The 26,951-nt window shown below is 41.6% G+C and overlaps 1 protein-coding gene across 5 annotated transcripts in view; it reads right to left on the bottom strand.

Moving 5' to 3' along the window:
• Positions 1 to 1,253: 1,253 nt before the first annotated feature.
• The window catches only part of LOC136864166 (7-methylguanosine phosphate-specific 5'-nucleotidase), a 120,856-nt gene continuing 95,158 nt past the window's right edge, over positions 1,254 to 26,951 (bottom strand). For all 5 annotated transcript variants that reach the window (XM_068225800.1, XM_068225797.1, XM_068225798.1 and 2 more), the window contains exons 7-8: positions 6,572 to 6,688; positions 1,254 to 3,703 (exon numbers count right to left, since the gene is read on the bottom strand). In XM_068225800.1, the coding sequence (XP_068081901.1) occupies positions 3,602 to 3,703; positions 6,572 to 6,688 (219 nt within the window). In that variant the 3' untranslated portion in view covers positions 1,254 to 3,601. The remainder of the gene's footprint in view (positions 3,704 to 6,571; positions 6,689 to 26,951) is intronic.

Below are 26,951 nucleotides of genomic sequence, written 5' to 3'. Positions count from 1 at the left end.
GCTACACAAAGGATAATACTGCGCAACAAGTCGCAGACAAAGAAATCTCGTAGAATAATTTTAAAAGACACAATTTATCTATCTCAATGGTATGAATATTAATTAGTTTCGGTATGACCTCTATTAATGATATGAATATTAATCATTTCAGCATTCCTTCCCTTTAATAGTATTGCGTGCGTAATTACGGAGATCGATATCAACCAAAGGTCCTTGGATCATGCCCCTGTCGGGTTCTATGTGTTACCACATTGATGACACTTTGAGGACAAAGCACGAAGATTGGGGAAGTTGAAAGAAAAAGGAACCACAAGTAACTGAAATAATATTTATTACACAAGCATCAACATTTTTTTTCTTGTTTTCATATTCTAGTTTTCACACAACACAAATTAACAACCACAGTTTTGTAGAAGGTTAAGTAGCAACAGAAAGTGACAAACTGCACACCACTGTCAAAATATCACATTCTCAATACTTTTGTCCTTCAGTAGGAACTCCACAAGTTTAGCAGAACTCGACTCTTTCAAAAACTAGAACCAGTACTTACAAGTCACATAAACAACTAAAATAATACACAATTGTACTTTACCTTAATATCATGAGCAAAAGTGACAGCAGTGATCACGCTCCACTGAACTGTGGAGATTTCCATGTCATTTACAGCTTAAATTATGAGAGCAGTTTCCAGCAAGTAACTACTTACAACTGGTAGTTTGAGAAAGTGTAGAGTAGAACAGCGCATCAACGCTCACTGCTGCTTCGAACTGAGCAAAAAACAGAGCGCGGTGGGATTACATTCCCACAGCAGGTCTGGTGGATCACGAAAGTGTTGTTGCGCACCACAAAATTCTAACGTTGTCTCAGAGTCTGGACGTGTTTGAAAAAAAAGGCCTGACTTGTGGAGGAACAAATACACCATGACACTGCATCGCTGTTTGCTCGTACATTTGTGATAAACACGAAGAAACTATGTGAGACATCAAAAGCTAATTGAATGAAGGGAGAATTTGAAGCTGAGATCAGCACGCTGGCTCCTTCGTTCTTACTTCTGATCTTATTTGGTCGCTTATCGCGTCTTGTTTCCTCCCGCACAGGGTTAATAGTCATACATTTGGGCATTTTTGTAAAGTTTGCCTAAGAGTTAATTTTCAATCACAAAACATTGTACTTTTTTATTTATGATCACATTTTAATTTCTCAGGTGTTTTCCGATGGATCTCGTCAAGACAAACCAAATTACACCTCAATATCACAAAAAGTTTTATTGCAACTGGAAAAAACTTCAAAAAATGGTATTCTCTGAGCAATTCACACCCAAAAAGCAAAACGTCCACACGGTAAAAATAAACCATACAATTCTGTGAATGAATAGAGGTAATATGGATAAAACCTTTAGTTACAGCCAGGAAAACCAGGCATCAAAGTTTTCAAAGCCAGCCGGGCTGAATAACAAAACTACACATTTCCGGTGATCACACAGAAAAAGTGATGAATTTTCATTCTTACATAATAAATTTGTGCCGGTAGAATGCGTATATACTTTCACAGATCACATGTCAGTGTATTCTGAAATGCTGCTAGACAACGCTGTAAACAGGAATGGGAAATCCAGCGTAACAATAAGAACAGGTGGCAGTGAAAAGCGAAGGCATACGGTCATGTTCGCACATAGTCTATTGACATTACACCAGGTGTATGCATAAGTCTTTTCGAGTTTCACTAAGAGATGGCGCCAGCGAACAGTACGCACCGTATGAATTTGACATGTACGTCAGTTTGTTCGTCTGACATTAACCTACTAACACACAAGTAGAGTCCGCCAAACACTATCATCTGTGTTGTATCCTTCAGTGATCATGTCGACATTGGGGTCTGAAAAAGAACATTTACAGCACGCATTGCTTTTCTTATATAATCAAAATAAAAAGGCTGTGGAAAGTCAGCGTTTGCTGGTAGAAACAAATGGTGAATGCGCTCCACCGATTAGAACATGTCAGACATGGTGATTTCAATGTGAAAGGCAGTGAGCTCTGGTAGACCACAAAAGCGGTATTGTGTATTATGAACACTTGAAGCCCGGTGAAACCGTTAATGCAAAACGCTATCGCCAACAAATGATTAATTTAAATCACGCATTGATTTAAAGACGAGAGGAATGGGCCAGAAGACAAGACAAAGTGATTTTGTTACACGACAATGTGCTGTCTCACACAGCAAAACCAGTGAAAGACACCTTGCAATCCCTTGGAAGGGACATTCTTCCTCATACGCCTTACTTCCCTGACCTGGCACCATCTGACTATCACCTCTTTGCATCAAGGGGGCACGCGCTCGCACAGCAACACTTCAGCAATTTCAAGGACGTTGGAAAATGACTCGGCGAATGATTTGCCACAAAAGACAAGCAGTTTTTCTGGCATGGTATTCATAACTTAATTGAAAGATGGGTGAAGTGTGTAGAAGCCGAAGGCCAAATTTTGAATAAACAAAAAATTAATTTCCCTTGAAAATTACGTGTTTTCTTTAATACGAAAAACACGAAAAACTTATGCATACACCTGGTATATGTAGAATTTCTTGTAAATAATGCATAAATTAAAGCTTTTTTTACAAAGCCCCCATTAAAATTAGGGTGTGCAAGTTACTGCATATATACGGTAATGTTACTCCAACACAGGTAAACTACGTGCCTTCACCGTACAAGCTAGTGTGACAACTCCTGTCATCATAATTACATTGCACATAAAATCACAGGATGAAGATCTCCATAATCTGATTGTCAATAGCGTCTTACAAAGGATCCATAGATCACAGTTAAGTTAGAAAGCTTCTCTGGATACTTGTCCCAAACAGCTGCTCCCTTCAAGATTCTGACATGCCACTGCCTGCCTCATAACAGCTCTTACGAGATGGGTGCCCTCTCAAGGGATCGGGTGTGACCAGGTGACAATAACCAGACACCCTCATGGGAGGTAATGATTCTGAAACCCATAGACAGCGTCTCTTCTCCAGGTTAGGAACAGTTTTGTGGATCACACGGATGGCTGGAGTCAGCAAGGTCAAGTGATCGTAAAACTTCGCCCTAGGATCAACAACAGACTCGGCCAACCACTGGGAACTGTTTTAAGATGAGGAGACAACGACATTCAGGAGAAAGTTCACAACGTCTGAACTGCAATGGCGAGAGATCTCGTCAACCAATACCCTAAACTGATACAGTGTGATCTAAAATTATAGTTGTTTAAAGAGTGTAGTGCTTATTAATTCCCAGCAGCATCAGGGTCTCACAGCCTGTGTCTCGTGTGTTGTGGAAGGCAAGTACCTAATTTTGTTGGCTGAATACTGAGAGCATACGGCATGGACTGCTCTACACTTGTTATCTCAGGATCACCAGCTGGAAACTCATAACGTCTTTCACTGTGACGTAAGGCAAATTGAAAAATAAAAACCTTCCTCTTAAAACAATAATCACCACCACCACCACCTGAATGAAACTATATATTTCGTTCCTTTGCGCGTGTGCAGCCTACGAAGGGTAATAAATTATTAGCGAGGAGACATTGCCAGCACTTTCCTCGCAGCTCGTAGTGAAGACGCCTCAGAGTATGAGAGAGAGCAGACCGTTGGTAACGTCCATCGTCTGGTCGTCCACCAGCACCACGTCGAAATGGTCAAGGTACGAGTCGAGGTTCTCTTCCACCTGGAAATTAACAAGACAGGCATTGAAATACCTAGCCTGGCCATAACTATTCTTTTTAAAATTTTGTTTATAAGTGTTAGGTTCTTCAGTGCGCCGAGATTACTTTTGAATAAAACTTAGATATGGTATAATACAGGTGGTTTATAAACCTTGGCACACTTACAAATGAACTGAGTTGAAACTGAAGAGAGATGGCTTAAGGACCGAGAAAGAGATAGTGGCACAACAATTAGTTGTTAGTTTCTCATGGAGCTGAGGCAGCATATCAAATTGGGGAAAATATTTTATAACCCACACATGTAGAAAAAATTGACGAGTTTGAAGAAAGCGTGTCAGGTGCAAGTGTTGCTGACCGTCTCTTTAGGTTTAATGGTCGCTTAGAAATCAGATTTAAATCGTCCTCAACACGAGCAAGCCACCCGGTCAGAACTACTGTGCACTGCCATAAATGGAGCAGCAAACAGAGTTTTCACGCACATTTTTTTAACAACTTGCTTTACGTCGCACTGACACAGACAGGTCTTATGGCGACGATGGGATAGGAAAGGCCTAGGAGTGGGAAGAAAACAGCCTTAGCCCTAATTAAGGTACAGCCCCAGCATTTGCCTGGTGTGAAAATGGGAAACCACGGAAAACCATCTTCAGGGCTACTGACAGTGGGGTTTGAACCCACTACTTCCTGGATACAAGCTCACAGCTGCGCACCCCTAACCATACGGCCAACTTGCCCGGTCACATACATTTGTCAGTGAAGCATTGAAAATAATTGTACTCAACAACAATGATGTTAAAACTAAGATTTTGTGTGGCAAATCTCCAAACAGAGGCACTTCACACTACTCATCCTGTCTCGAAAAATTGGGGTCTCAATACATTTGTCTTTTCTCCAAAATAATTGGATGAGAGGCTTACGAACCTGGGAGATCAGAAAGCAGAGGGTAAAATAGGCCTCATTAGTGTCAACCCACTTTTCACAGTATTTTTCCATGTCCGTCCGAACTGTTCTACAGCGTAAAATTTTTTTCTTCCTCGTGAAATGTAGGAAATGGCAGGTCCATAAGCTACAAGAATACAGATTTATCTAAATATTTGTCTCTCAGTTCTCTTGATACCCCTGGAGAGCCTGTAAAGTGATGAATAACTGGTTAGTTATCTCTATTACTAACCCACACGAGTCACTCTTCTGGTGTCACACGCAGGGCTTCAGGTACAATTTCACTGTCACTCATGTCAGAGGAAATATCACTTTCACTTCAAATCTCTTCTTCAATGTCATCATAATCACCATCACTATCCTCCAAATCTAAAAGACTTTCAATTAACTCAGCAATAGCACTGCTGTCACTTCCCAGAGCTGTTGCTAGGAGAATGACTGACACCTGATGAAATGTTTGTGCTTTCAGAAGCTACAATTAGGCAAGTTCTTGGAAGGAGAGCTGTAAAGAAGCCACATTACTGTTCTATTCATAGAGGATTGCAAAAGGTAAACCCTTACAGGGGTGATCAAAGTATAAGCTAGTACATACGACTCGGTACGGTGTGTATTTGAGTCTAAGGCCTGGCCGATGCTCACGTGAACATCATGTCAAATGAGTCGAGTGGGTTAATATCAATGCTGCTGTACTCCATGAATTCTCATCTGATGTTCAAACCTCCTCAAAACTGACCTTGAGTATACTGCCCCGACGTGGACATTAATATTACACCTTAAACTGTGCGGGGGGGGGAGGGGGGAAGACTGTCTGCCACGTACAAGCTGCATCCAGATCCAAGATGGGGAATGGGATGGTTCAGGACTGCTACTCAGCTGCCACACTACTGTCGTATATATGCAAATAATCTCTGCAAACAAAGAATTTCCACAACTTGATTTAACACAAAGTTGTTAAATATTTATAGTGAAAACAATGAATTCTAAAATGATGAAGCAACTCATTGCATCGCAGTCTCCACAAGCATAGTCCAGCGTACTAGCTTCTGGTCTGCATTACCAATCTGTGAGAATAAGTACAAATTTCTCTGGAGTAAACCGAAAACAAATCTGTGGATATTCACAATATGTTCTTCATAAATGGCTTGAAGACGCCCCAGTTTTTCTATGAAAACTCAAGTTGATTACCAATTTGTTCTGCCTCTTCAATAATGTGGAGCTCTTCTAGAACATGTGCGAATGTCATCATGCAATATGTACGTGGCATACAGAGTGGGTAGAAAAGTACCAACCCTCATCCACAAACGAACATTTTGCCATCAAATTGTGAAGGAAAAAATAAGCGAGGATTACTCGCGTATATACGGCATCATACGACGGAGCTGGATAAGCGTACTTAGCGACGTAGGTCATAGTGGTCTGGAGCGAGTCACCATTCGCCTTTATCCCAGGGTGTTCAATAGGCTTCCGTCATACACCATCTGTGGCAAGGAATATTGTCAAACATGCAGCTGCTCAAAATGTTCTTATATCCTTCCATGTTTATGAGATACACATCCAACCGTACAGGTTGGTGTGTAGCATTTGCCAAACAACTGTCGCATTGTACAGCACGATTCACTGCTACAAATCATGTGTCTCTAGTCGTGACAGCGCTCTTAACATGGAGAGACCCCACTATTTGATCTCCCAGCGCAAAGACGTCGTGCTGCCTGCACAATGTCGTGATTTTCTTCAATGTTGTGATTGTGTCTTCCTGTTTCCCATCCACAACACGTCCCTGACAGTCAATTCATGCAGAATGGCCTTGGGTTATTGATTAATGATGAGGCAATGTTGGGCATCTTGTAGCACGGAACAACACCAACCCCTCATAGGAGCGGCATGTAGGCTCTTTTGTGTGTACAGAGGGGTTCCCATAATTGACATCAACTTACCTGATCATACAGAAATCCAATCTTGAGGACGGCATTTGCATCCTTGACACCTTCAGCCATGTCTGCATCACCGACGACATCGCCCATTAGGATGACATTGTTCCTTCCAGTGATAAGCTGTTAACACGGAGTCAATACATTTATTAGAATAGATTACCAGAGAGAGCATTTACAGACAGTTTTGGGCCACTAGTGAAACAAGGTTAACTCAACTCTGTAAAGAGATAAGCAACGGAAAAGAATGAACCAGTCATGAAGTATTTACTACTGTGAATCTCCCACTTCTGTCCTTTCTTTTTTTTTATTTGAGTTCAAAAACTGAGTAGCGAGGTATAAGCGAGAAGTTACTAAGTTGAACTTTAATGGAATTGAAATACATTTTAAAAGTAATAAAGACCCATGGCTTCACATAGTAGATTCAAATTTATTATATTCCATACCAGACTACTTATTAAATAACGAACTTTGTAGGATTCCATTCATAGCTGAATATGCTCCCCTGTCATTTCCACTTACATTTCACCACACAAAAGAGAAACTGAAAGTGAAACTGTTCATTGAATATTACCATACTTGTATTAAACTCCGTTATATTAAATTCTCGTTACATGGTACGATTATCATGTTTCTGTGCAAACTGAATTCCACAGACTTTAAACTTGCCATAAAACTTTAATTTCATTGCTTATCCATGACTCACCTATAAGCAAAGTCATGCTGAAAAGCGAATTACAGTATCATAACATACTGGACCCGATCTTATACCTTATGTCTTGCACAAATTGTGCGCTGAAATTCCAGCCAGTTCAACAGTGCTTCCCACTACCTCATAAGGTAGAGAACACTCTACCTACCTGCCTTTCACACAATAAAGTGGGGAGACAGTTGGACGCTGAGCTGAGTAGCGAGGTATAAGCGAGAAGTTACTAAGTTGAACTTTAATGGAATTAAAATACTTTTTAAAAGTACCTTGTATGCAAGATGAATAAAATACTTATCAACGACAATAAACGGAGCAACCTACCCCAAAGCTAGATAAATCCAAATGCCAGGAAGTAGTACGAAATCAAAGTTTCAGCTCTCTTACCTATGTCTCATGAAATGAGCAACACAAGTTACAATAAAATTAATTTAATAAATCTATTTGTAATTAACAGACAACATATGTGTAGTTAGATGAGCAACTTTGAATGTTAAAATTTGCTCATAATTAAAACAGTACCGGTAACCTTAAATGGGCAACTTTGAATGTTAACATTTATTGATAACTAACAAGATACCCGTGCTTCGCTACGGTATTGTACCGGTAACGGTGGTACAAAACTAAGACCCCGTAATAGAAATCTTAAAAAATCTTACGCGTTACGCTCCGGGCCGGCTACGAAAGACTGACTGGACGGCGAGCAACAGCTGTGTGCGTGTGACGTAGAGAGCGGGTGACGTCACAGCATGCCTCGCCGCGACACAGAGCGTAGACTGATGTGGAATGTTCTTCGAATTTCTATGGGTAATAACTTTCCCCACAATAATAATTAAACAAATTTAACAACATCATCGTGTAACCCGATCCCTTATCTACGTTCCTGCAGAGTTTCACGTAAATCTGACATGAGGCGATGAAGTTATGGAACGATATGTGGAGGCCCGGATCAGATATAAATACAGTACTGCTTCGCTCAGCAGAGCAGTGTGTGGCCTGAGTATGTGGCCAGAGTGTGTATGTGCACGCTAGGCAGTGGAGTTCATACAGTCGGTTCGCGAGGACCGTGATCTAGCGTGAAGCGGCTATCAATCTTCGAGTCCGTGGACTTTAACCCAATCGCGTCGAATATGGACTTGTGCGGATTTCTTTATACTGTGAGTGACAAACTTTTACTCCGACGGGACGTGATATAAGTTGTGCTTCGTCTGAACATTATCAAGTGACTGTTATTCTACACAAGTGTCTAAGACTTGCGAATGTTTTCGAGTGCTCGTAATTTGGAGTTTAATGTTATGGACAGGACTTAGAACAATTTGCTCCTTACAGAGTACTAAATACTTCAAGTTTATGAGACTGTGTTTTAATCCAGATTTACTCGATTGCAAGCATGACTACGTCACTAATTTACCATTTCATGAACTGTGTAAATATTTGTAGGTCATGAACTGTGAACTGTGCATGTGTGAACTGTGCATTTCAATTCTACTAAACAGCACATTTCAATTCTACGAACATTCAGTTGTGCGTTTCGATTTTACGAACAGTCGAACCGAGGACTGTCAATACATGATTAATTTCGTCTTGTAATTTCATGTTATTATTACGTGAATGAGTTCGAATTCACGAGTGAAACATCTTTATTTTCTTATCCAATTAAATTACGTTGAACAGTGTTTCAAATTAAGAACTAAGTTGTGTGGCATTACTTTACATTATGCCAAGTGCCACAAACTTCAAGTGACTCTGTTAAAATTCGACGATAAGTTTCGAGTGGACTTTTATTTTTATGAGTATTAAACTTACATGCTCATTCGAGTCTAGTGGCCTTCTTTCGTTTAATACGGGAGAAAATTTAGTGACATTTCACCGTGTGATAAACTCTCAAAGATACATTTTTTCGTGTTTGAACCTTGTTAAAACCATTGATAAACTTTCCTCTCATCTGTGCAGAAGCAGTCTTTGCATTAACTCGCCCCAAGACTTAACGATGTTCATTCACGTTCATCATTCACGAGGACTACCTCAACGCCCTTCATTAGCACCGTATGGATCTTCAAGACGTCGAATGGATCTTCTAGAACTTCCATCGGGGGAGGAATGGTGGTTCACTGGTATGGGAAAAGGAGCTGCCGGAATCCAAGGACATCGCCAGCCCTAGGACGAGGAACATTTTCTACTGTATCTGCTGTACAGAGGTGACTTGACTTTGAATTTATTAATAAACTCAAAGGAAAAATTTTAAGATTTATTTCTAAACAAACCCTCTCCCTCTGTACGCGCTTCAACGAATGGTAAACGCCCTGCGTCTCTTGTCTACCGAAGTACCACATTTACTGTTACAGAGGAGAAGGGGAGAAATTGGCGCCCCAGTCGTGTTGGGGCCGATCTGGAGTGCAGTAGAACTAGAAATTAGCGCTTCAGCAATATCAGAACTTAATTATGAGTGCAGTAGAAATGAAATTGACACTTAACCATTCTAGGCTCAATTTTGAAGTACTAGTAATAAATTAAGAAGGGCAGTGATAGACAAAATCGCACTAAAATCGTGTGACTTAGCAACTTAATCCAGATACATTTCCAGTGCTTTGTGTGGAATAGCCATTTACATTCCAGAGAACTTTCTAACAAGATTTAACTTTACTTCTATAAGAAGTGTTATCAATGATATGGGATAATTTTTTGTGTGTGTTAAATGTCTTGGAGATTTTTCTTTTTGAGAATGTTTGAATGACTTTGAACATGAACTTTAACCATTGGACAATAATGGTGATATCTGAATTCTTTTCAAGTGATTTATGACTTTCTTGTTGCTTGGTTTAAATACATTATCATCAAAATGGAAAATATTTTAGCTGCTATTGAAGCTCTTAAGATTAGTTTAAATGAACGTACTGCCGAATCGCATGCTCAAGCAGGTCGTGATTTACAAGCTCGTATTAACGAGGCCAATGCTGCAACTGCTCAATTAGGTACTACTTTAGAATCTCGTATTAATGAGATTAACACTCGTATCAATAAAGGCCAATGCTGCAATTGCAGCCAACTTAGAAAGTCGTATTACACAAGTAACTAAAATAATTAATACCAAGTTTACCGAAGTTAATGCTAATTTGGAAAATAGGCTTACCAAAGCTGGTTCTGAAATTGAAAAACGATTCTCAGAAACTAATGCGAAGATTAATTCTAAGTTTACGGAAATAAACGAACGCCTCACCCGTGACTTAGAAACAGTAAAACAAGACCTTAAACTACAAATAGCTGAAGACTTAAAAGCTTCGTTTCCCACCACACATCAATTGATTAAGGAAGTTGAAAGCTTAAAGGCAGAATTTAAAGAATCTCATGGTCAGTTATCACAGGCACAAGCAAAAATAGCCTCTATTCAGGATAACATCCATAAATCTTTTAAGACTAACTTCAGGAAAATAAGTAATGAGGTTAATTTACTTAAAACAAAGCAGGAGGAAACAGATAAGCATGTAAAAACCCAATTAGATAGCGCACATACTCAAATCATTCGCATAGGCCGCGACGTAAATGAAGTGAAGCAGGACCTCGAAAAGGAAGTCCAGAGCGTGGAAAACTCCATCCGTGGACAAGTTAAGACTATCAAGGTCGAATTGCAAGGAAAAATAGAGACGATTGATAATAGGATCTCTCAGGTGGAGAAGGAGGTGTCTACACACCAATGTCAAGGGTCTAGCGGAGATACTTCTAGCATTTCCACAGTTTTAAAATTGTCAGACGATAAACCTGCAAAATTTTCCGGAAAGGAAGAGTACACAGCGAAAGAATTCCTTCTCAACATTGAAGAGTACTTTCAAGAGAATAAAGTACGATCCGATGATCAATTGAGGATAGCTTCTAGATTATTGGAAGGGAAAGCACTAAATTGGTACACAGCATTTAAATTTAACATTAAAACTTATGATGAGTTCAAGGAAGCCTTGTTGAAGAGGTTTTGGAATTCAGAAATTCAACATTTGATTAAGCTACAGTTGTACTCCAGGAGATACAACACAGCGATTAATTCTTCACGATATTCTGACTTTCTCATTTCTCAATTAAAGAAAATGCAATTCTTTGATCCTCCTTTGCCAGAAGAGGAGTTAATACAGGTAGTAACTTTACAATTTCCGGCGCATGTACAAGAAATTCTTGTGGCAGCCAATGTTCAAGACCTAGAACAACTTGATGATTTATTAAGGAAACTTGACACTGCCCATACACAAAATCCGCCCAGGGTTCCTAAGACGAAAGAGGTTACAACCAACCATGTCGAAGTTAACAACCCGCCGAGATCGAATCCCGAACCCCGTGAGGAAGTGGAACCACGGAGAGATTCGTTATCTCATTTCCGGCGATTTAGGAAACGTCCATACGGGCAAAGTACGCCTTACAGACGTAATCAAACGTGGAAGAAACCTATTGAGTCACTTACTCGAGATGGAGATTCGCCGAGAGCCGAGATCGAAAGAAGATGGAGAGAAACACGCGAATATATCCAGAATCGAAACCGGGATGAAGGATTACCTGGCGCTACCTCTTTAGAATACCAAGAGCACGCCAGAAGACAGAACACGACGCCTGCGACAAACCCCGAATCGACAGGCGCAATTAAAAAAACTTCGACAACACAACAATAAGATTGCCTGAAAACCGGAGTAGAGGAGAAATAATTTGTGTCACTAATATTAATTACTGGTACCTGGATGACTCAGATCTCTTGTATGAAGATCCCACTCCTACAACACCAAAGGTCCAACGAAGTCTTCCAGTTATTAATATTAATTTGGATACCCTTTACGTAACTGCCTTAATCGAATCTGGAGCTCAGGCCTCATTAATTTCTGAGAGGTTAATTGAAGTGTTGAAGGGGGAGAAGACATGTTATTGATACCAGTCGCACAGATCAAAATTAAAGGGATAGTACCGGACAGGCATATCAAATGTAAATTTCAAGCTTTCGTTGCATTTGACATTGAAGGTGTCCAGATCGAGCATATATTCCTAGTCATTTCGCCGATGAAATTCAACGTCATCCTAGGGTCAGATTTCCTAGCCAAGTATGGGGAATCATTGATTATCCTGCCAACGTCATACGATTTTTTAACATCGACTCTGTAGAGTTGCAGCTGGTTGATTGTAATAATTTGAAGCGCCAAGGTCTGGGTACACCATTCATAGAAACCGGAGGCAACATGAGCGATGATCTGCCTGCCGATGAAATAGATTGCGAAGAGGGTAGACCCGATCAAGAGGGACCCGTCGAGGGCCAGGAAGTGCCCATTATTGAGGATGTGTTCGACGAAGGTCGTGATCACTTCATATTTCCCACCAGTGCGGCTGAAAGCCCAGAGTTCGATTCCCGCGTGGCAGAGGCAACTCGACAAATATTTGAGAAGTTTCCTGAGGTTTTTGATAACAAACCCGGAGTTATTAGAGATTTTGAATACCAATTGAATGTTAAGGACACCTCTCCTTTTAAAAAACGGCCCTATCCAGTTCCTGAGAAGTACCGAGAGGAAGCCAGGACTGTGATCAAAGAGATGGAAAACAACGGTATCATTTCTAAATGTGTCGCTCCGTATCTAAACCTCCTGGCCATTGATAAGAAAACCAGCTGTTTCGCACCCCGAACTCCGCATATATGCAAAGTTATGCCTACTTTATGTAGGACCATATAGAATTGCAGAGGTTCTCGAAAACGGGGCATACAAAATTAATAAGCTGGATGGAGGCATCGAGGGCATTTACAATGCAGCCAACCTAAAGAAATATTTCAGGAGAGAACATCATTAAAAGAAAATCCTATCGAATTTTCTTTTCCCCAGGAGGAGGGGGAGATGTACCGGTAACGGCGGTACAAAACTAAGTCCCCGTAATAGAAATCTTAAAAAAACTTACGCGTTACACTCCGGGCCGGCTATTATTATTATTATTATTATTATTATTATTATTATTATTATTATTATTATTATTATTATTATTATTATTGTTATTATTATTATTGTACCGGGCGGTACACCTCTACGCGACGCAAGTTCATATCTTGCGCCAATTGAAACTTCTCCACTGGAGAAACCCGGAACTTTAACCACCGAACTAACTCTACTAGTTATCAGAAGATGTCACTGAGTGTTTTTGATTTGCTTTTGTCTTTCATTGATCAAGAAGTGTGGACATTCTCTAACAGATGTCTCTACCAAAAACTATGGTAATACATTCTGGCGCAATGGAATGAACTCTCTCGAAGAAATTTTGCATTCATAAGTTTTGCCTTTACTAAATTTTGTTCTGTGGTTTGTGGGTTGGCATATTAATCCTTTCTTTCCGCCTGTTTTGAATTTATCCAATCAGTAATTTCTGTAATTAATTTTCCACCGATCATAGCTTTCTTCTTCAAATTTCCATGTGTAATTCTTTGACTACCAATAAAAATTGAGGGGGCGTGTCTACTCATTCTTGAAAGGTCTCGAATTTTCCACGAGGGTATAAAAACTGCTGATTTTCTTGTCTCGGGGCCACTAGTATAACATCTAACTCAGTGTGTGAATATGTATCAGGGGGTGGGAAGCGCCTCGTTCTTCAAACAGCAGATCTCCAACAAGGTAATGGCCTTTTAACATCTTTATTTCGCGCTAGCTCAGCAGTTTAACTCTCGGGGAGGGTTCGAAACCTTTCATATGTAAACCATTAAACATGTAAACCCTTTTTTCCTGGTAAACTTCAGTTTTCTTGAACTTTAATGCGGGGATAGAGAGTGCTTCACCCTCTCGAGCTCCCCTTAATTTTGAAATTGAGGTGACTACGTTTTCATAACCGTTTCTTCTCTTCCTTAATGTATTAAAGTTTTTTCATACGAGTCACCTCCCTAGCTTGGGATTAGCCCCTGTGTACCGGCCTAGAGCCACTTAGGTTTTAAAATGTTGATTTAGGAGTGCTCCTTTTGTTTTTGGCCATTTAAATTAACCTGGTTTTTGCACACTAAGGCCCAGTAGATTGGGTACGAGATACCCCTGTTTATTTATAAGTATGCCTTAAGGGCAGTCAAGTGTAAAGTTTGTTTATGGCCTTCTGATAGGCTTGAACTATCGAGAACGGGTCAGCTCTTTATGGTGTTGTGATAAAAGTGCCTTAGAGAGGCTTGAAATGTAAGGTTGGGAGCTAATGCTCCATGTATTAAGGGTTTTCTGCCCTTTGGTGTTTTGTGATTGTGAGCTGAGAGCTCAAGGATTGATGAATTTGGGCCCGTAGCCCAGAATTCGTAAAGTCCACTTAACTGGTGCTTTCTTATAAAGCGGCATTGTACCTGATTTTCCTTGTTATTTCCCCCTAGTGGATACTGTTTAAATTTTTCCTCTTGGTTGTGTACCTGATTTAACTTGTTGTTATTTGTTGTACGCTCAAATTTCTATGTCACCATTGTTAAGTTTTGAAAATATAACCTTTATTGAAAATTTAATTCATCTTTCGGACTTGTAGTTAGACCCATTCCAGCCCGCACCTTCTTTCACCTCTGACTTCCACGGATAACTCCGTAACAAGTGGTAGCAGAGCGTGGTTGAATGGGTCTCAATTTAGCCCCTTTTGACGGCTAGACCTTGCTTTGTCTTGAACTCTAACAGTTTTCTCCGTCGCTGGAATTTTTCCATTTTTCTAAATTTTGTAAAGTGTTTGTCATCATGCCCGGCCCTCGCGATGTCCTCCATCCCGGCTATTTGCACAAGGAGGAATTAATCTATGAATTAACAATTAGATATGTGCAATCTGGAGGCATGGTTGCGATAGACACCAACAAGCTTAAAGAGTCCCTGGATTTGCCTATTTCCATCCCCACTTTGGGAGAGAAAGAGATTGACGACTCTCTCTCCACGATCACTGACAATACTACTGAGCTAGCATCCGTAGTTAGTTTTTTTTAAGAAAATGATCCTTCTCCAAATCAACTTAAACGTGTGCAAGCTAGATTGTTTCATTTTTCTAATAGAGTTAATGATCTGTTGTCTCTAAAGTTGAAGGACATTCAAGGGAAGGAGGCTAGTGCTCTTCTCGAAGACCTTTCCACCTTGTCCAGTAAGGTCAGCCTATTGTCAACTGGGGCAGTCCCTCCCAAAACCGACCAACCCGCTATGGTAAACGTATTTAGCGAGGAAGACTCTTCTAAAGGAGAAGAAAATAGGAAATCAGTAGGAGTTAAACAAACTTCTGCCCCATTAGACAACGAATCTGAACGTCGTAACTCGTTGAATAATGCACCTTCTGAAACAGCTTCTCCGCCACTTAGGCCTCTACCTACTATGTCACCTGGCTTCAGCAGTTTGCCCCATCCCTTAGCAATGTTGTTCAGCGGTATTTCTAAGTTTTCTGTTAACTCTACCAGTGACGTTATTTCATTCTTAAGGTTTTTTGTTGAATTCCAAGATCATGCTCTTGTTTTTTCTCTTTCCCCGTGTCAAATTCTGCAGATTATTTATCCCTATTCAAGTGGTGTTCTATCGGACAAAATAGATAGGGCAATTGCCGAACAATCAACTATTGAAGAGTTTCATGCACACCTTCTGGCAAATTTTATCCCGGCTAGGGCTAGATCATCACTAATTCAGAAGTACTAATACCGAGTACAGCGTCTGGATGAAAACCTTGCCGACTTTATTCAAAACATCAAATTCTACACCAGAGTATTTGCCCTCCATTTTCCAGAAGATCAAATTGTTCAGGCTATAGTGGAAGGAATTTCACCATCTTACAGGTCATACTTGTGTTTTGCGTCGCGTCCGCAAACTTTTGCCGAGTTGGAAGCTATGGCTGTTTCAGCCGAAGGGGTTAGATACGCCGACACATTACGTGTCGCGAAAGAACCCCCTCCATCCTCTAGTAATTTTCGGCCTCCACCTCGCCGACCCGTCACACCCCGTAAATGTTACGCTTTCGGGTCGCCTGACCATCTTCGGAACAAGTGTCCATTAATTAAATCTAGCGGGACAGTGAATGGAGCAGGGTCATCCCAAGGCTGTTTTAGATGCGGCGCTTTGTCCCATATTGACAAAAATTGCCCGAATTCGAATAGCACTCCCTCCTGCTCAACTTCGGGTGCAACTTCCACCAACAATCAAAAATGACTAGTGGCTTCGGCTGAGTCGACTAACTTTTCTTTCCGATGCTCAGCCCAAAGTAAACCTGCCGAAATCTCAGGGAAAACTCACTCTTCGAATTTATCTTTTGAAGGTCCCAAAGAATGTCTAAAGATTGCGGCGGATTCCGCCGCACCCGTTCCATTTCTCAAAACTGAATTGAATAATGAACCTGTAACTGCTTTATTAGATTCTGGCAGTGTGTGTTCCATTATTTCGGCTGAATGGTATTCCAAATTAAAATCTGTGTGTAAACTTCCGGATTATTGTTCGTCTTTGGTTCAATGCGTTTCGGCAAACTCATCTCCATTAGAAATTTTAGGTTCTCTGTATGCCAAAATCCGCATTTCGAAATTCACTTGGAAAATAAAACTGTTGGTGGCTAAGCACTTGTCTTGCCCCATTATATTGGGAGCGGATTTCATGTCTCACACCGGCCTAGTGCTCGACCTTCAGAGCAAGTCGTGCACTTTCAAATTTGTCAGTAATTTCAAAATCCCTTTATTAAAATGTAATTCTGTGTCATGTTCATCTGTTTCGCCTACCCAGGATGAGATGTTGTTAGACTTTAGACATCTACCTGAGGAGCAGGCTGAGAGTATTCGCAAGTTGTGTCAGTCGTTTCCAGAGGTTTTCTCTGATACTCTTGGTGTTACTGACCTCACTGAATACAAGATTGAGGTTGCGGATTCGATTCCAGTCCGTTTTCCTCCTTATAGGCTATCTCCGCCTAAAATGAAGACGTTGAAGGAAATCCTAGATCAGATGCTAAAAGATGGTATTATTCGCCCCTCTAAGTCGGCATACTCTTCGCCTATCTTTCTAGTTCTGAAACCCCAATGTGGCTTCAGGCCTGTGATTGATTACAGGGCTCTCAATCGGAAGGTGGTGTTACAATCTGTGCCCCTTCCCGACCTTCATTCTTGTTTTTCATGGTTTCGTAAAGCTAAGTTCTTCACCATCTTAGACCTCAATCATGCTTATAACCAGATTCCTCTGGCTGAAGAATCTAAACATCTGACAGCATTTGCCACTGATTGAAACCTGTACGAATACAACCGCGTGCCTTTCGGGCTCCCCACGGGAGCAGCCGTGCCTACGAGACTGCTAGATATGGTCTTCTCCGCCATCAAATTTGAGTATTTATACCATTAACTTGATGATGTCGTCGTATTTTCGGAGACCTTTGAAGAACATCTAGATCATCTGAAAGAGGTCCTGAGTCGCCTTCGTAAGGCAGGGTTAACAGTTAAGCTGTCCAAAGTTGCTTTCGCGAAACCTTCCATGTCATTTCTAGGGCACATCGTGTCGCCCGATGGTGTCGCTGTAGATCATTCCAGAACACACGACATCCGTGATTTCAAACCTCCCAAGGACATTAAAGGTATTGCCCGATTCATCGGGATGGTGAATTTCTTCAGGACATTTATTCCTAACTTCGCTAATAGAGCGGCGCCCTTGAACCTTCTTCGTAGGAAAGGCATCAAATTTGAGTGGGGGCCTTCTCAACAAGCCGCTTTCGAAGACCTTTGTAATGCCCCTGTCCTCGCTATGCCCGATTTCTCTAAGAAATTCATCGTCCAAACCGACGCGTCGTCGTCAGCAGTGGCTGCAGTCCTTCTTCAAGAGACTGAACTAGGGAGGCGACCCATCGCCTATGCATCTAGGACTTTTTCGGCTCAAGAAACCAAGTATTCCATCTATGAACTTGAGGGTTTGGCTGTGTGTTTGCGCTAGAAAAGTTCCGCCTCTATCTGGAACATGTCAAGTTCGACTTGGAGACTGATAACCAAGCCTTAAGTTGGGTCTTAGGTAGGCCACGTCGCACTGGTCGCATAGCCCGTTGGGTCATCAGAATTTCTGCCTTCCAATTTGATGTTAGGCATATAAGAGGAACTGAAAACGTGGTTGCGGATGGACTAAGCCGTATGTTTTCTAATGATGTAGAGACCCCTGAACAGGTTGATAGTTCTACACCTCCCGAGTCCATATTACCTGAGGTTAATGCCATTCTAACGGAGGCTCCCATGCTCTTTAGGGATATTGAAAAATATCAACGTGAAAATCCAGTGCTGGCTCCTATCATGGAAACCTTTTCTTCTGGGGAACATGTCGTCCCTTATGTATTGAGGAATGGTGTTTTATGTTGCCCGTCGGGGCATGATAAGAAGATGAAAGTTGTGGTTCCAGCTATTCTCGTGCCAGTGATCTTCAAGTACTATCATGAGACCCCATTAGGGCGGCATTTAGGCATCTTTAAAACTCGAGAAATGATCCGGGAAATGTTCATCTGAAAGGGTATGGACGGGGAAATTCGTGAATTAGTAAAAGCTTGTAAATCTTGTTGGCTTAGTAAACCCACCATGTCCACAAAGCAATGGCTCTTGTCTTCTCATCAAGCGTCGCGCCCCATGGAACGTCTTTACATCGACTACGTAGGACCCTTCCCCCAGTCAAAGGGGAATGCCAACAAGTTCATCCTTGTGTGTGTAGATGGCTTCACTAGATTCTCATGGTTATTCCCGACTAAGCTGGCTACTGCTCAGACCACCATTTCTTGTTTAAATTCCATCTTCGCTTCTTTTGGTCCACGTCAATATATTGTTTCTGATAATGCAATAGCCTTCACCTCCAATCTCTTCCGTAAATTCTGTTTTGATCTATCTATCTCACATGTAACAACTTCTGCATACTATCCTCAACCATCTCTGGCTGAACGGGTCAATCGTAATCTGAGGTCGGCTTTGATTGCCTATCATCACGACGATCACTCCAGATGGGATACATCCCTGCATTGGTTAGCTTTCGCTTTGAAATCGGCGGTTCATGAATCCCATAAGTTCACTCCAGCTTCTTTGATGTTTAAGTTTGTACCCAACACGCCGCTCTCTTACCTTTGGTCTCTTTGTGATATTCTACCTGAGACAATAGATCCAGATAATATTAAAGATCTTTGGAAGAAGGCTAAGGCCAATCTTAGAATTTCTCATGAAAAGGTTAGGGAAAGATATGATCGTGGACGGAGGCCCACCAATTTAAAAGTAGGAGACCAAGTTATGGTCAAGAATTTTGTTCCCGCGCGCAAGCTTGCCCCCTGATTTCATGGGCCGTGCACCGTCTTGGATTTTCTTACGCCGGTCACATTGTTAGTGAGCAATCCAGCCACCGAGAGAATCTTTAGGGTTCACCCGTCTCAGGTGAAACCTGTGTAAATTACTTGCTCATTGGATCTTTAACATCTTGTAAGAACCCCAAAGGTTATATTTTTCTCTAAATCCTAGACATTCTGTCCCTTACATTTTTACATTTGGTTGTTTTTTTAAATCTGCTTAGTATAAATATTGTAAAACCTCCTCCGAGGGTACTCTGCTGTCCTCTCCGATCGGCCATTACCAACCTCCCGTCTCCTGCTAAACCACACCAGTGGCAAATAAAATAAAGTTTCCACGCCGCTGGCCCCTCAGCCTCACCACAAAGACAGTACCCTAAAAACATGAATGTACAACACAAATTCTGCCGCCGAGATCTTACTGTTTCAGTGCCCCCGCAGCCGTGCGGCGCCGTACCGCCACTGAGGTGGGGTACGGGCCCACTCCATTCCAGTGAGGTCAACTAGGGTACGGCGAGCCGGAGCCCTCCTTCCGGCCAAGGCTGATGTGCGGCGCACCATCCGCAAGCTACTCGAGGACTGTAAACAAACTTCGCATCTGCGGCGTGCTTCACCATGATTACCCCTCTCATAGTAGCGGGAGAGAGGTATCTCAGGGTACTTGAGGGGACCGAGCGGCCTCCACTGGACACAAGCAGCGGCGGCAGGTCTTGCCGTCAAAATTAATCGGCAGCTAATGTATTTCAACAGTTACATGGACACTTTAATTCTGCAATTAATAATTGCCTCAAATCAACCTTTGGTGGACTTAGAAAAATTTTAGTTCCATGAATTAATGTTTTGTTTCGCAATTCTACAACAACAAAGAAATTCTAAAACTGGATTTAAACTAGTCCCACACATCAATATCAAACTACTTAAGAGACCTCCGACTACAAACAAATTATATTTTCTCTTCTAAATTCTTCTTCCACCAATCAGCAACAAACTTGGACTTTGTTTTGGAAAATTTTTTTCTTCTTCGGTGTCACCCCTTGGAAGGTCTTTTGGGGGCGGGGGGAGGTCTGTACCGGGCGGTACATCTCTACGCGACGCAAGTTCATATCTTGCGCCAATTGAAACTTCTCCACTGGAGAAACCCGGAACTTTAACCACCTAACTAACTATACTAGTTATCATAAGATGTCACTGAGTGTTTTTGATTTGCTTTTGTTTTTCATTGATCAAGAAGTGTGGACATTCTCTAACAGATGTCTCTACCAAAAACTATGGTAATACATTCTGGCGCAATGGAATGAACTCTCTTGAAGAAATTTTGTATTCATAAGTTTTGTCTTTACTAAATTTTGTTCTGTGGTTTGTGGGTTGGCATATTAATCCTTTCTTTCCGCCTGTTTTGAATTTATCCAATCAGTAATTTCTGTAATTAATTTTCCTCCAATCATACCTTTCTTCAAATTTCCATATGTAATTATTTGACTACCAATAAAAATTGAGGGGGTGTGTCTACTCATTCTTGAAAGGTCTCGAATTTTCCACGAGGGTATAAAAACTGCTGATTTTCTTGTCTCGGGGCCACTAGTATAACATCTAACTCAGTGTGTGAATATGTAGCAGGGGGCGGGAAGCGCCTCGTTCTTCAGACAGCAGATCTCCAACAAGGTAATGGTCTTTTAACATCTTTATTTCGCGCTAGCTCAGCAGTTTAACTCTCGGGGAGGGTTCGAAACCTTTCATATGTAAACCATTAAACATGTAAACCCTTTTTTCTGGTAAACTTCAGTTTTCTTGAACTTTAATGCGGGGATAGAGAGTGCTTCACCCTCTCGAGCTCCCCTTCATTTTGAAATTGAGGTGACTACGTTTTCATAACCGTTTCTTCTCTTCCTTAATGTATTAAAGTTTTTTCATACGAGTCACCTCCCTAGCTTGGGATTAGCCCCTGTGTACCGGCCTAGAGCCACTTAGGTTTTAAAATGTTGATTTAGGAGTGCTCCTTTTGTTTTTGGCCATTTAAATTAACCTGGTTTTTGCACACTAAGGCCCAGTAGATTGGGTACGAGATACCCCTGTTTATTTATAAGTATGCCTTAAGGGCAGTCAAGTGTAAAGTTTGTTTATGGCCTTCTGATAGGCTTGAACTATCGAGAACGGGTCAGCTCTTTATGGTGTTGTGATAAAAGTGCCTTAGAGAGGCTTGAAATGTAAGGTTGGGAGCTAATGCTCCATGTATTAAGGGTTTTTGCCCTTTGGTGTTTTGTGATTGTGAGCTGAGAGCTCAAGGATTGATGAATTTGGGCCCGTAGCCCAGAATTTGTAAAGTCCACTTAACTCGTGCTTTCTTATAAAGCGGCATTGTACCTGATTTTCCTGGTTATTTTCCCCTAGTGGATACTGTTTAAATTTTTCCTCTTGGGGCCGGTTCTACCATCTGCTGGTAAAGTGGCTGGCAGCTGCCCGGGAGGTAAACTACCTGGAGGTGTAAATCTGCTGGTACTTTGTCTTGCGTCCAACCACCTCCGCGCAAGCGCTAGGTAGCTACCCGGAGCTAGACACCGATATACGAGGTTGGCTAGACTGATTTTCAGCGATTTCTCGCTTTCGAGTGCGGTGCTATCTATCGTCAGATGCATGAAACCCATTTCGATTGTCTTATTTCCCTGTGCTTGCGTCTGCTGATTATCACCAAAAAGCCTAATAAGGGGAGTCTTAAGAGTTATGGACAACGATTCATGTCAAGCTTTCATGATTTTAATCTATGATCTTCAATATCAATACCTAATTGGGATTAAAATCTCGAGATTACATTTTCTTACGCCAGTTATAACCTGTCATGCAAGGCAGCGTTTTTGAAAGGTATTCTCGTAGTAGACTGGTCAAGTCGCTCGCTCCGTAATAGAAGGTACGCAGGTTTTCATCGTGTTTCTAATTTACATTTTAAAGTGTATTTTCGTTCCCTGCCGTTGTTCTTAACTCTCCTTTACGCGCTTCCATATACGTATATACACACATCTTCTTTACGGACTTACTGCCTTTGAGCATTCTATCTGCAGGTTTCTGTGAATTGATTAAGTATGTCCGCGATGCTCTATTTGCAACTAGTTCTGTGACCTCGTTTAGTTCCAGAGGCTTCCATTTATTGATAAAGCATTTCATTTTAATTTTTAACTTTATGAAGATAAAGTTGGAAGGTACTGTAAATGTAAAGAACTAATCGGGATAAATATCCATTCATAGGAAGAAGAATTAGGGAATGGAATAGTTTCCAATTTCTTCGAAATAATTTACAAGCCTATGTAAACAACTAATAGGGAATCTGCTACCTGGGCGACAGTCCTACGTGCTATTAATCATAACATCACTTGCTATAGGTAGCATACATATAAAGCAATTTTCCTAGTAGACATAATATTGTGATAAGAACGTATGAAAAGAGGCATACAGATTAACACAACGCTAATAATGGAAATAAAAAAGATACGTCATAATAAAGACTCGAACCTGCACACTTCGTATTACGAAGCGAACGTATTAACCATTACGCTTCGAAAACGCTTGCGTTAGGTGGGATGCATACAGTAATATATATCTCGTGTCCGAAAACTGAAAAAGTAGAAAATGAAAGCTCATTTGAAATGATTTCCAAACAGATTTTGATTTTACATCCTTTTAGAGTTTCTTTACGAAAGCTTGACGTATAAAATGTGTTCCCTGCGCTACCGATGCGAGAGGCTGGTGTGACCGTTGCAACTAAAGAGAAGCATTAATGTTCAAAATCCTGCAATACAATATCGATCACTGTTACAGTATACTGCTTTTTTCAGTATACTAAGCTAATTTGAGTTGCATATCACCAGAAATACAGCTAATAATGTTCAGCTCTCAGAACTTGCCCGGCAGGTAAAATCTTATCGGGCCCTGGAAGTGGCCGAGAAATTACGCGCCGGGTAACGACGATTTATGCTGCCGATAGCGCTACCTGGGAGTGGTCGGACGGAAACATCCTTTTACGCGGAGGGCAAATTACGCGCTACTTTACCAGTAGGTGGTAGAACCGTCGCCTGTGGTGCACGTTGGAGAGTGGACGTGTGACTATCGGTGCTAGTATATTACTCAGTGTGGTGCGAGTAGGTTCAGGTGTTCAGTGTTTCGTCTTCCTTAGCTTCCTTGGGAGCGGTACGAGGTTTTGTATTATATGTCTTAAATTCTAACTCACTCCCCACATCATGGCGGAGTCGAATGGGGGACAGAGTATGGAGGAGGAGTCCGTAGAAGTTGATAATCGTGAGTACTCTATGGAAAATACACTTGTGTTAAATGACCCACCCCCATCGGATCGTAACCGTGCTTCCTCTACTAAGGTTGATGTGTATGCTCTTAAACCTGAAACGCAGACATACGATGATACCTATAAAGGCCCCTATTTAGTATTTGTGGAGGCCCTTGATGTAAGTAAGAAATTGGGCAGTATACATCCCATGGCTTTGGGAAAACTTTTTTATGACCGTAAATTTTCAGGTGTTACTCAAATTGCTCGGCGAGGTCGCCATAGGATTCAAATTGAGTTTCAGACAGGCACACAAGCTAATGACTTTCTCACCAATCCTCTCTTAAAGGAAAAAATCTTAAAGCTTTTATTCCTTCCGCGTCGCTATATAAGATCGGAGTTATTCGAGGGGTTGATAAAGATGTGTCCGTAGAGGAAATTTGTCAGGTTGCCGAATCGACCGCCCCTATTGTTGGAGCTCAGAGAATGAACCGCCGCTCCGTTCAGGATGGCCGGGTCAGTTATATTCCAACTGGCACCATTAAACTCACATTTCGAAGCCAGACTTTACCTCCATGTATCGGGTTCGTACCCAGGTCGACCCATTTGTCTTTCAACCGACGATCTGTCGGCGATGCCAACGATACGGCCATACCAGAAAACACTGTAGGGCTCAACTCCCTCGATGTGCCAATTGCGCACAAGATCATGAAACTACCGTATGTAAGAATCTTACCAGACTTTGTCTCAATTGTTCCGGGGAGCATTCCGTGGGATCTCCACAATGCCCAGAACATAAACGACAACAGGCTATGAAAAAACAGCAGGCTTTGGACGTTTCTCCTTTATCCTGCGAGTCCTTTTTTACCCCAGTGTCCAATACATTCAGCCCCCTTTTGACCCCACAACAATTTCCTCCACTCCAGAAATCTGCGCCGGTTCTACAGAATCAGCAGCCCAGAAAACGTAAATTTACGGCGGTTGTCTCATCCCCCACTCCGAGTCCGGATAGGTCACCAGGGTATGATGTCCAGGGATACCGTGAAATACTCAAAATACCTCCCTCGACTACACCTGCCATATCTTCCACTGCCTCTGTATCCGGGACGAACACTCCCTCTCCTTCCCAGCAGGCTGTGTCGCCTGCGACCGTAAAGCCAGAAACATCCCGGGCTTCGAACCCGGTTTCGAAATTCATTCCAGCTATTTCCGATAAACTTGGGGCGTATGCTAAGGCAGCTGAGCACGATGCCACATGGTCAAAAAGGCTCCTTACTCTACAAGAGGAAGTTGTGGCTCTTTTACGCAACCTCGAATCTTCTGTTGCTTCACAGAATAGGTCTACCAGGAAAGCCGGTATTAATGTAACCAAATAACACGTATTCCCTCTGATCATGGTTGTATATCTACCTCATATCCCATTCATTCCCACTTTCGCGGTACCACAATATAGACGTGTTCGATTCTCGTTATCTAACCGTAGGTCCCTTATCCTTTTCTTTCTATCTCCCACCCGGTCTAGTAGTTTCGATACCTTTCTTTCTCCCCTCGGTGTTGACCCGGTCTGTTTGTGATTAGTAGAAAGTCGCCAAGTATCGGTCGCTTTGGCGTGAAGTTTAGTCCCCTTGTGTCCTTGTGTTTTCCTGTGTAGTCGTGTTGTTTCATTCCTTAATTTCCCACATTTTTTACACTTTTGACTTTATTTGTCCGCCTCCTCCATACTTTGGTCTCATTGTTCGGTTTCGTGACTGGGTATACCGCTCTCAAGCGAAGCCCATTAAATCAAGTAGACAAGACAAGACAAGACAAGGTGGTAGAACCGGCCCTTGGTTGTGTACCTCAGTGGTTTAGTTGGACCGGAACGGGCCGGAACGCCGTTCCGGAAAATATTTTCCCGCTTTACAATGACGTAAGATTTTTACATTCAGTAAGAAAATCTTATAATCTATACATAGCACTGAAACGTCATGGGTGTACTCTTACGGATTAATATCGAAACTTACGGTTTTATGTTCATAAGATACGGTCGATTTTACACTCCTGGGTGGTTTTCTGGTTCTCTAATGTTGGCTACACTGCTATTGGATTCAGAGAGCGGGAAGTGAGCACAACAACCTTCTTCCACTTGTTATGATTGTGTGAATCCAAAATATTTACAATAAGATGGGTAGCATCGAGCCAGAGAACTGTAAAACCTGTCTGGGAAAACTATAGTGCACTAGTAAAACATTTTAGTGAGCCCAAAAAGACCACCAGAGAGACTCCAAAGAAAGGGCAAAATTCCAAGGCCTAGAAAATATGTTAACATGTGTAGAATTCCTGGAAAATATAGCAATTATGTATAATGCTCTTGTTGAGTTAGCTGATTTGTCATTAGAGTTGCAGAAAAGAGAGACAAGTCTGGCAGAGGCTCAAAATGCAGTCAAGTGCACTATAAAAGTGTTTGAATCTATGCGTAACTCAGCTCCTGGAGAATACTACACAACAGTTCTTAAAGCAGCAGAAAACAAAATGTTTAGAAACATAGGATTACATGATTCTAAAACGAAAGTTGTAAAAATTGACAGAAAGCAGTTTTTCAGAAGTCTTGTGAAGAATTTAAACAACAGGCTTATGGAAAATGTGTTCACGTCATCTCATCTTGGTTCCAGCTCTAGTCAGCAGAGACATGAGAGAATGACAAAATGTATCAGTGATTCAAAGGTACTATACAAAAATAACTGGCCCTCCACTTCTACTTTGGGTACCGGTATCTACTATGGTGATGAGAGTGTTGGCAACCTTTGTGACTTTTTCCACGTGTCAGACAAGACGAGGTACATTAATGATTTTAGAAAGTATGTCGAGACCAAGGAAATTCCAGTGGAGCTGATGCCTTTAATCAAGACTGTACAGACCATTCCCATCTCTTCAACAGAAGCTGAAGGAGCTTTCAGTACCATGAATGAGATCCTCACCCAAAAGAGAAATAGGCTGCTGGATGCAAGATCAAGCGGACTTATTTTCATAAGCAGCGTTGGGCCTCCTCTGCAAATATTTAACCCGCATCCATATTTCAAGTCATGGCTACGAAAGGGGAGACGTTCAGCTGATGAAACAACTTGTCGGAAACATGAGGCCGCTGATTTTGACACCCAATACGAGTCCATTTGTAAATTGCTAAGGTG

Source organism: Anabrus simplex, chromosome 2 (genome assembly GCF_040414725.1).
Source record: "Anabrus simplex isolate iqAnaSimp1 chromosome 2, ASM4041472v1, whole genome shotgun sequence".
Classification (NCBI taxonomy): domain Eukaryota; kingdom Metazoa; phylum Arthropoda; class Insecta; order Orthoptera; family Tettigoniidae; genus Anabrus; species Anabrus simplex.
Note: the sequence above shows the minus strand (reverse complement) of the source record. Positions and strands in the feature narration are given on the sequence as shown.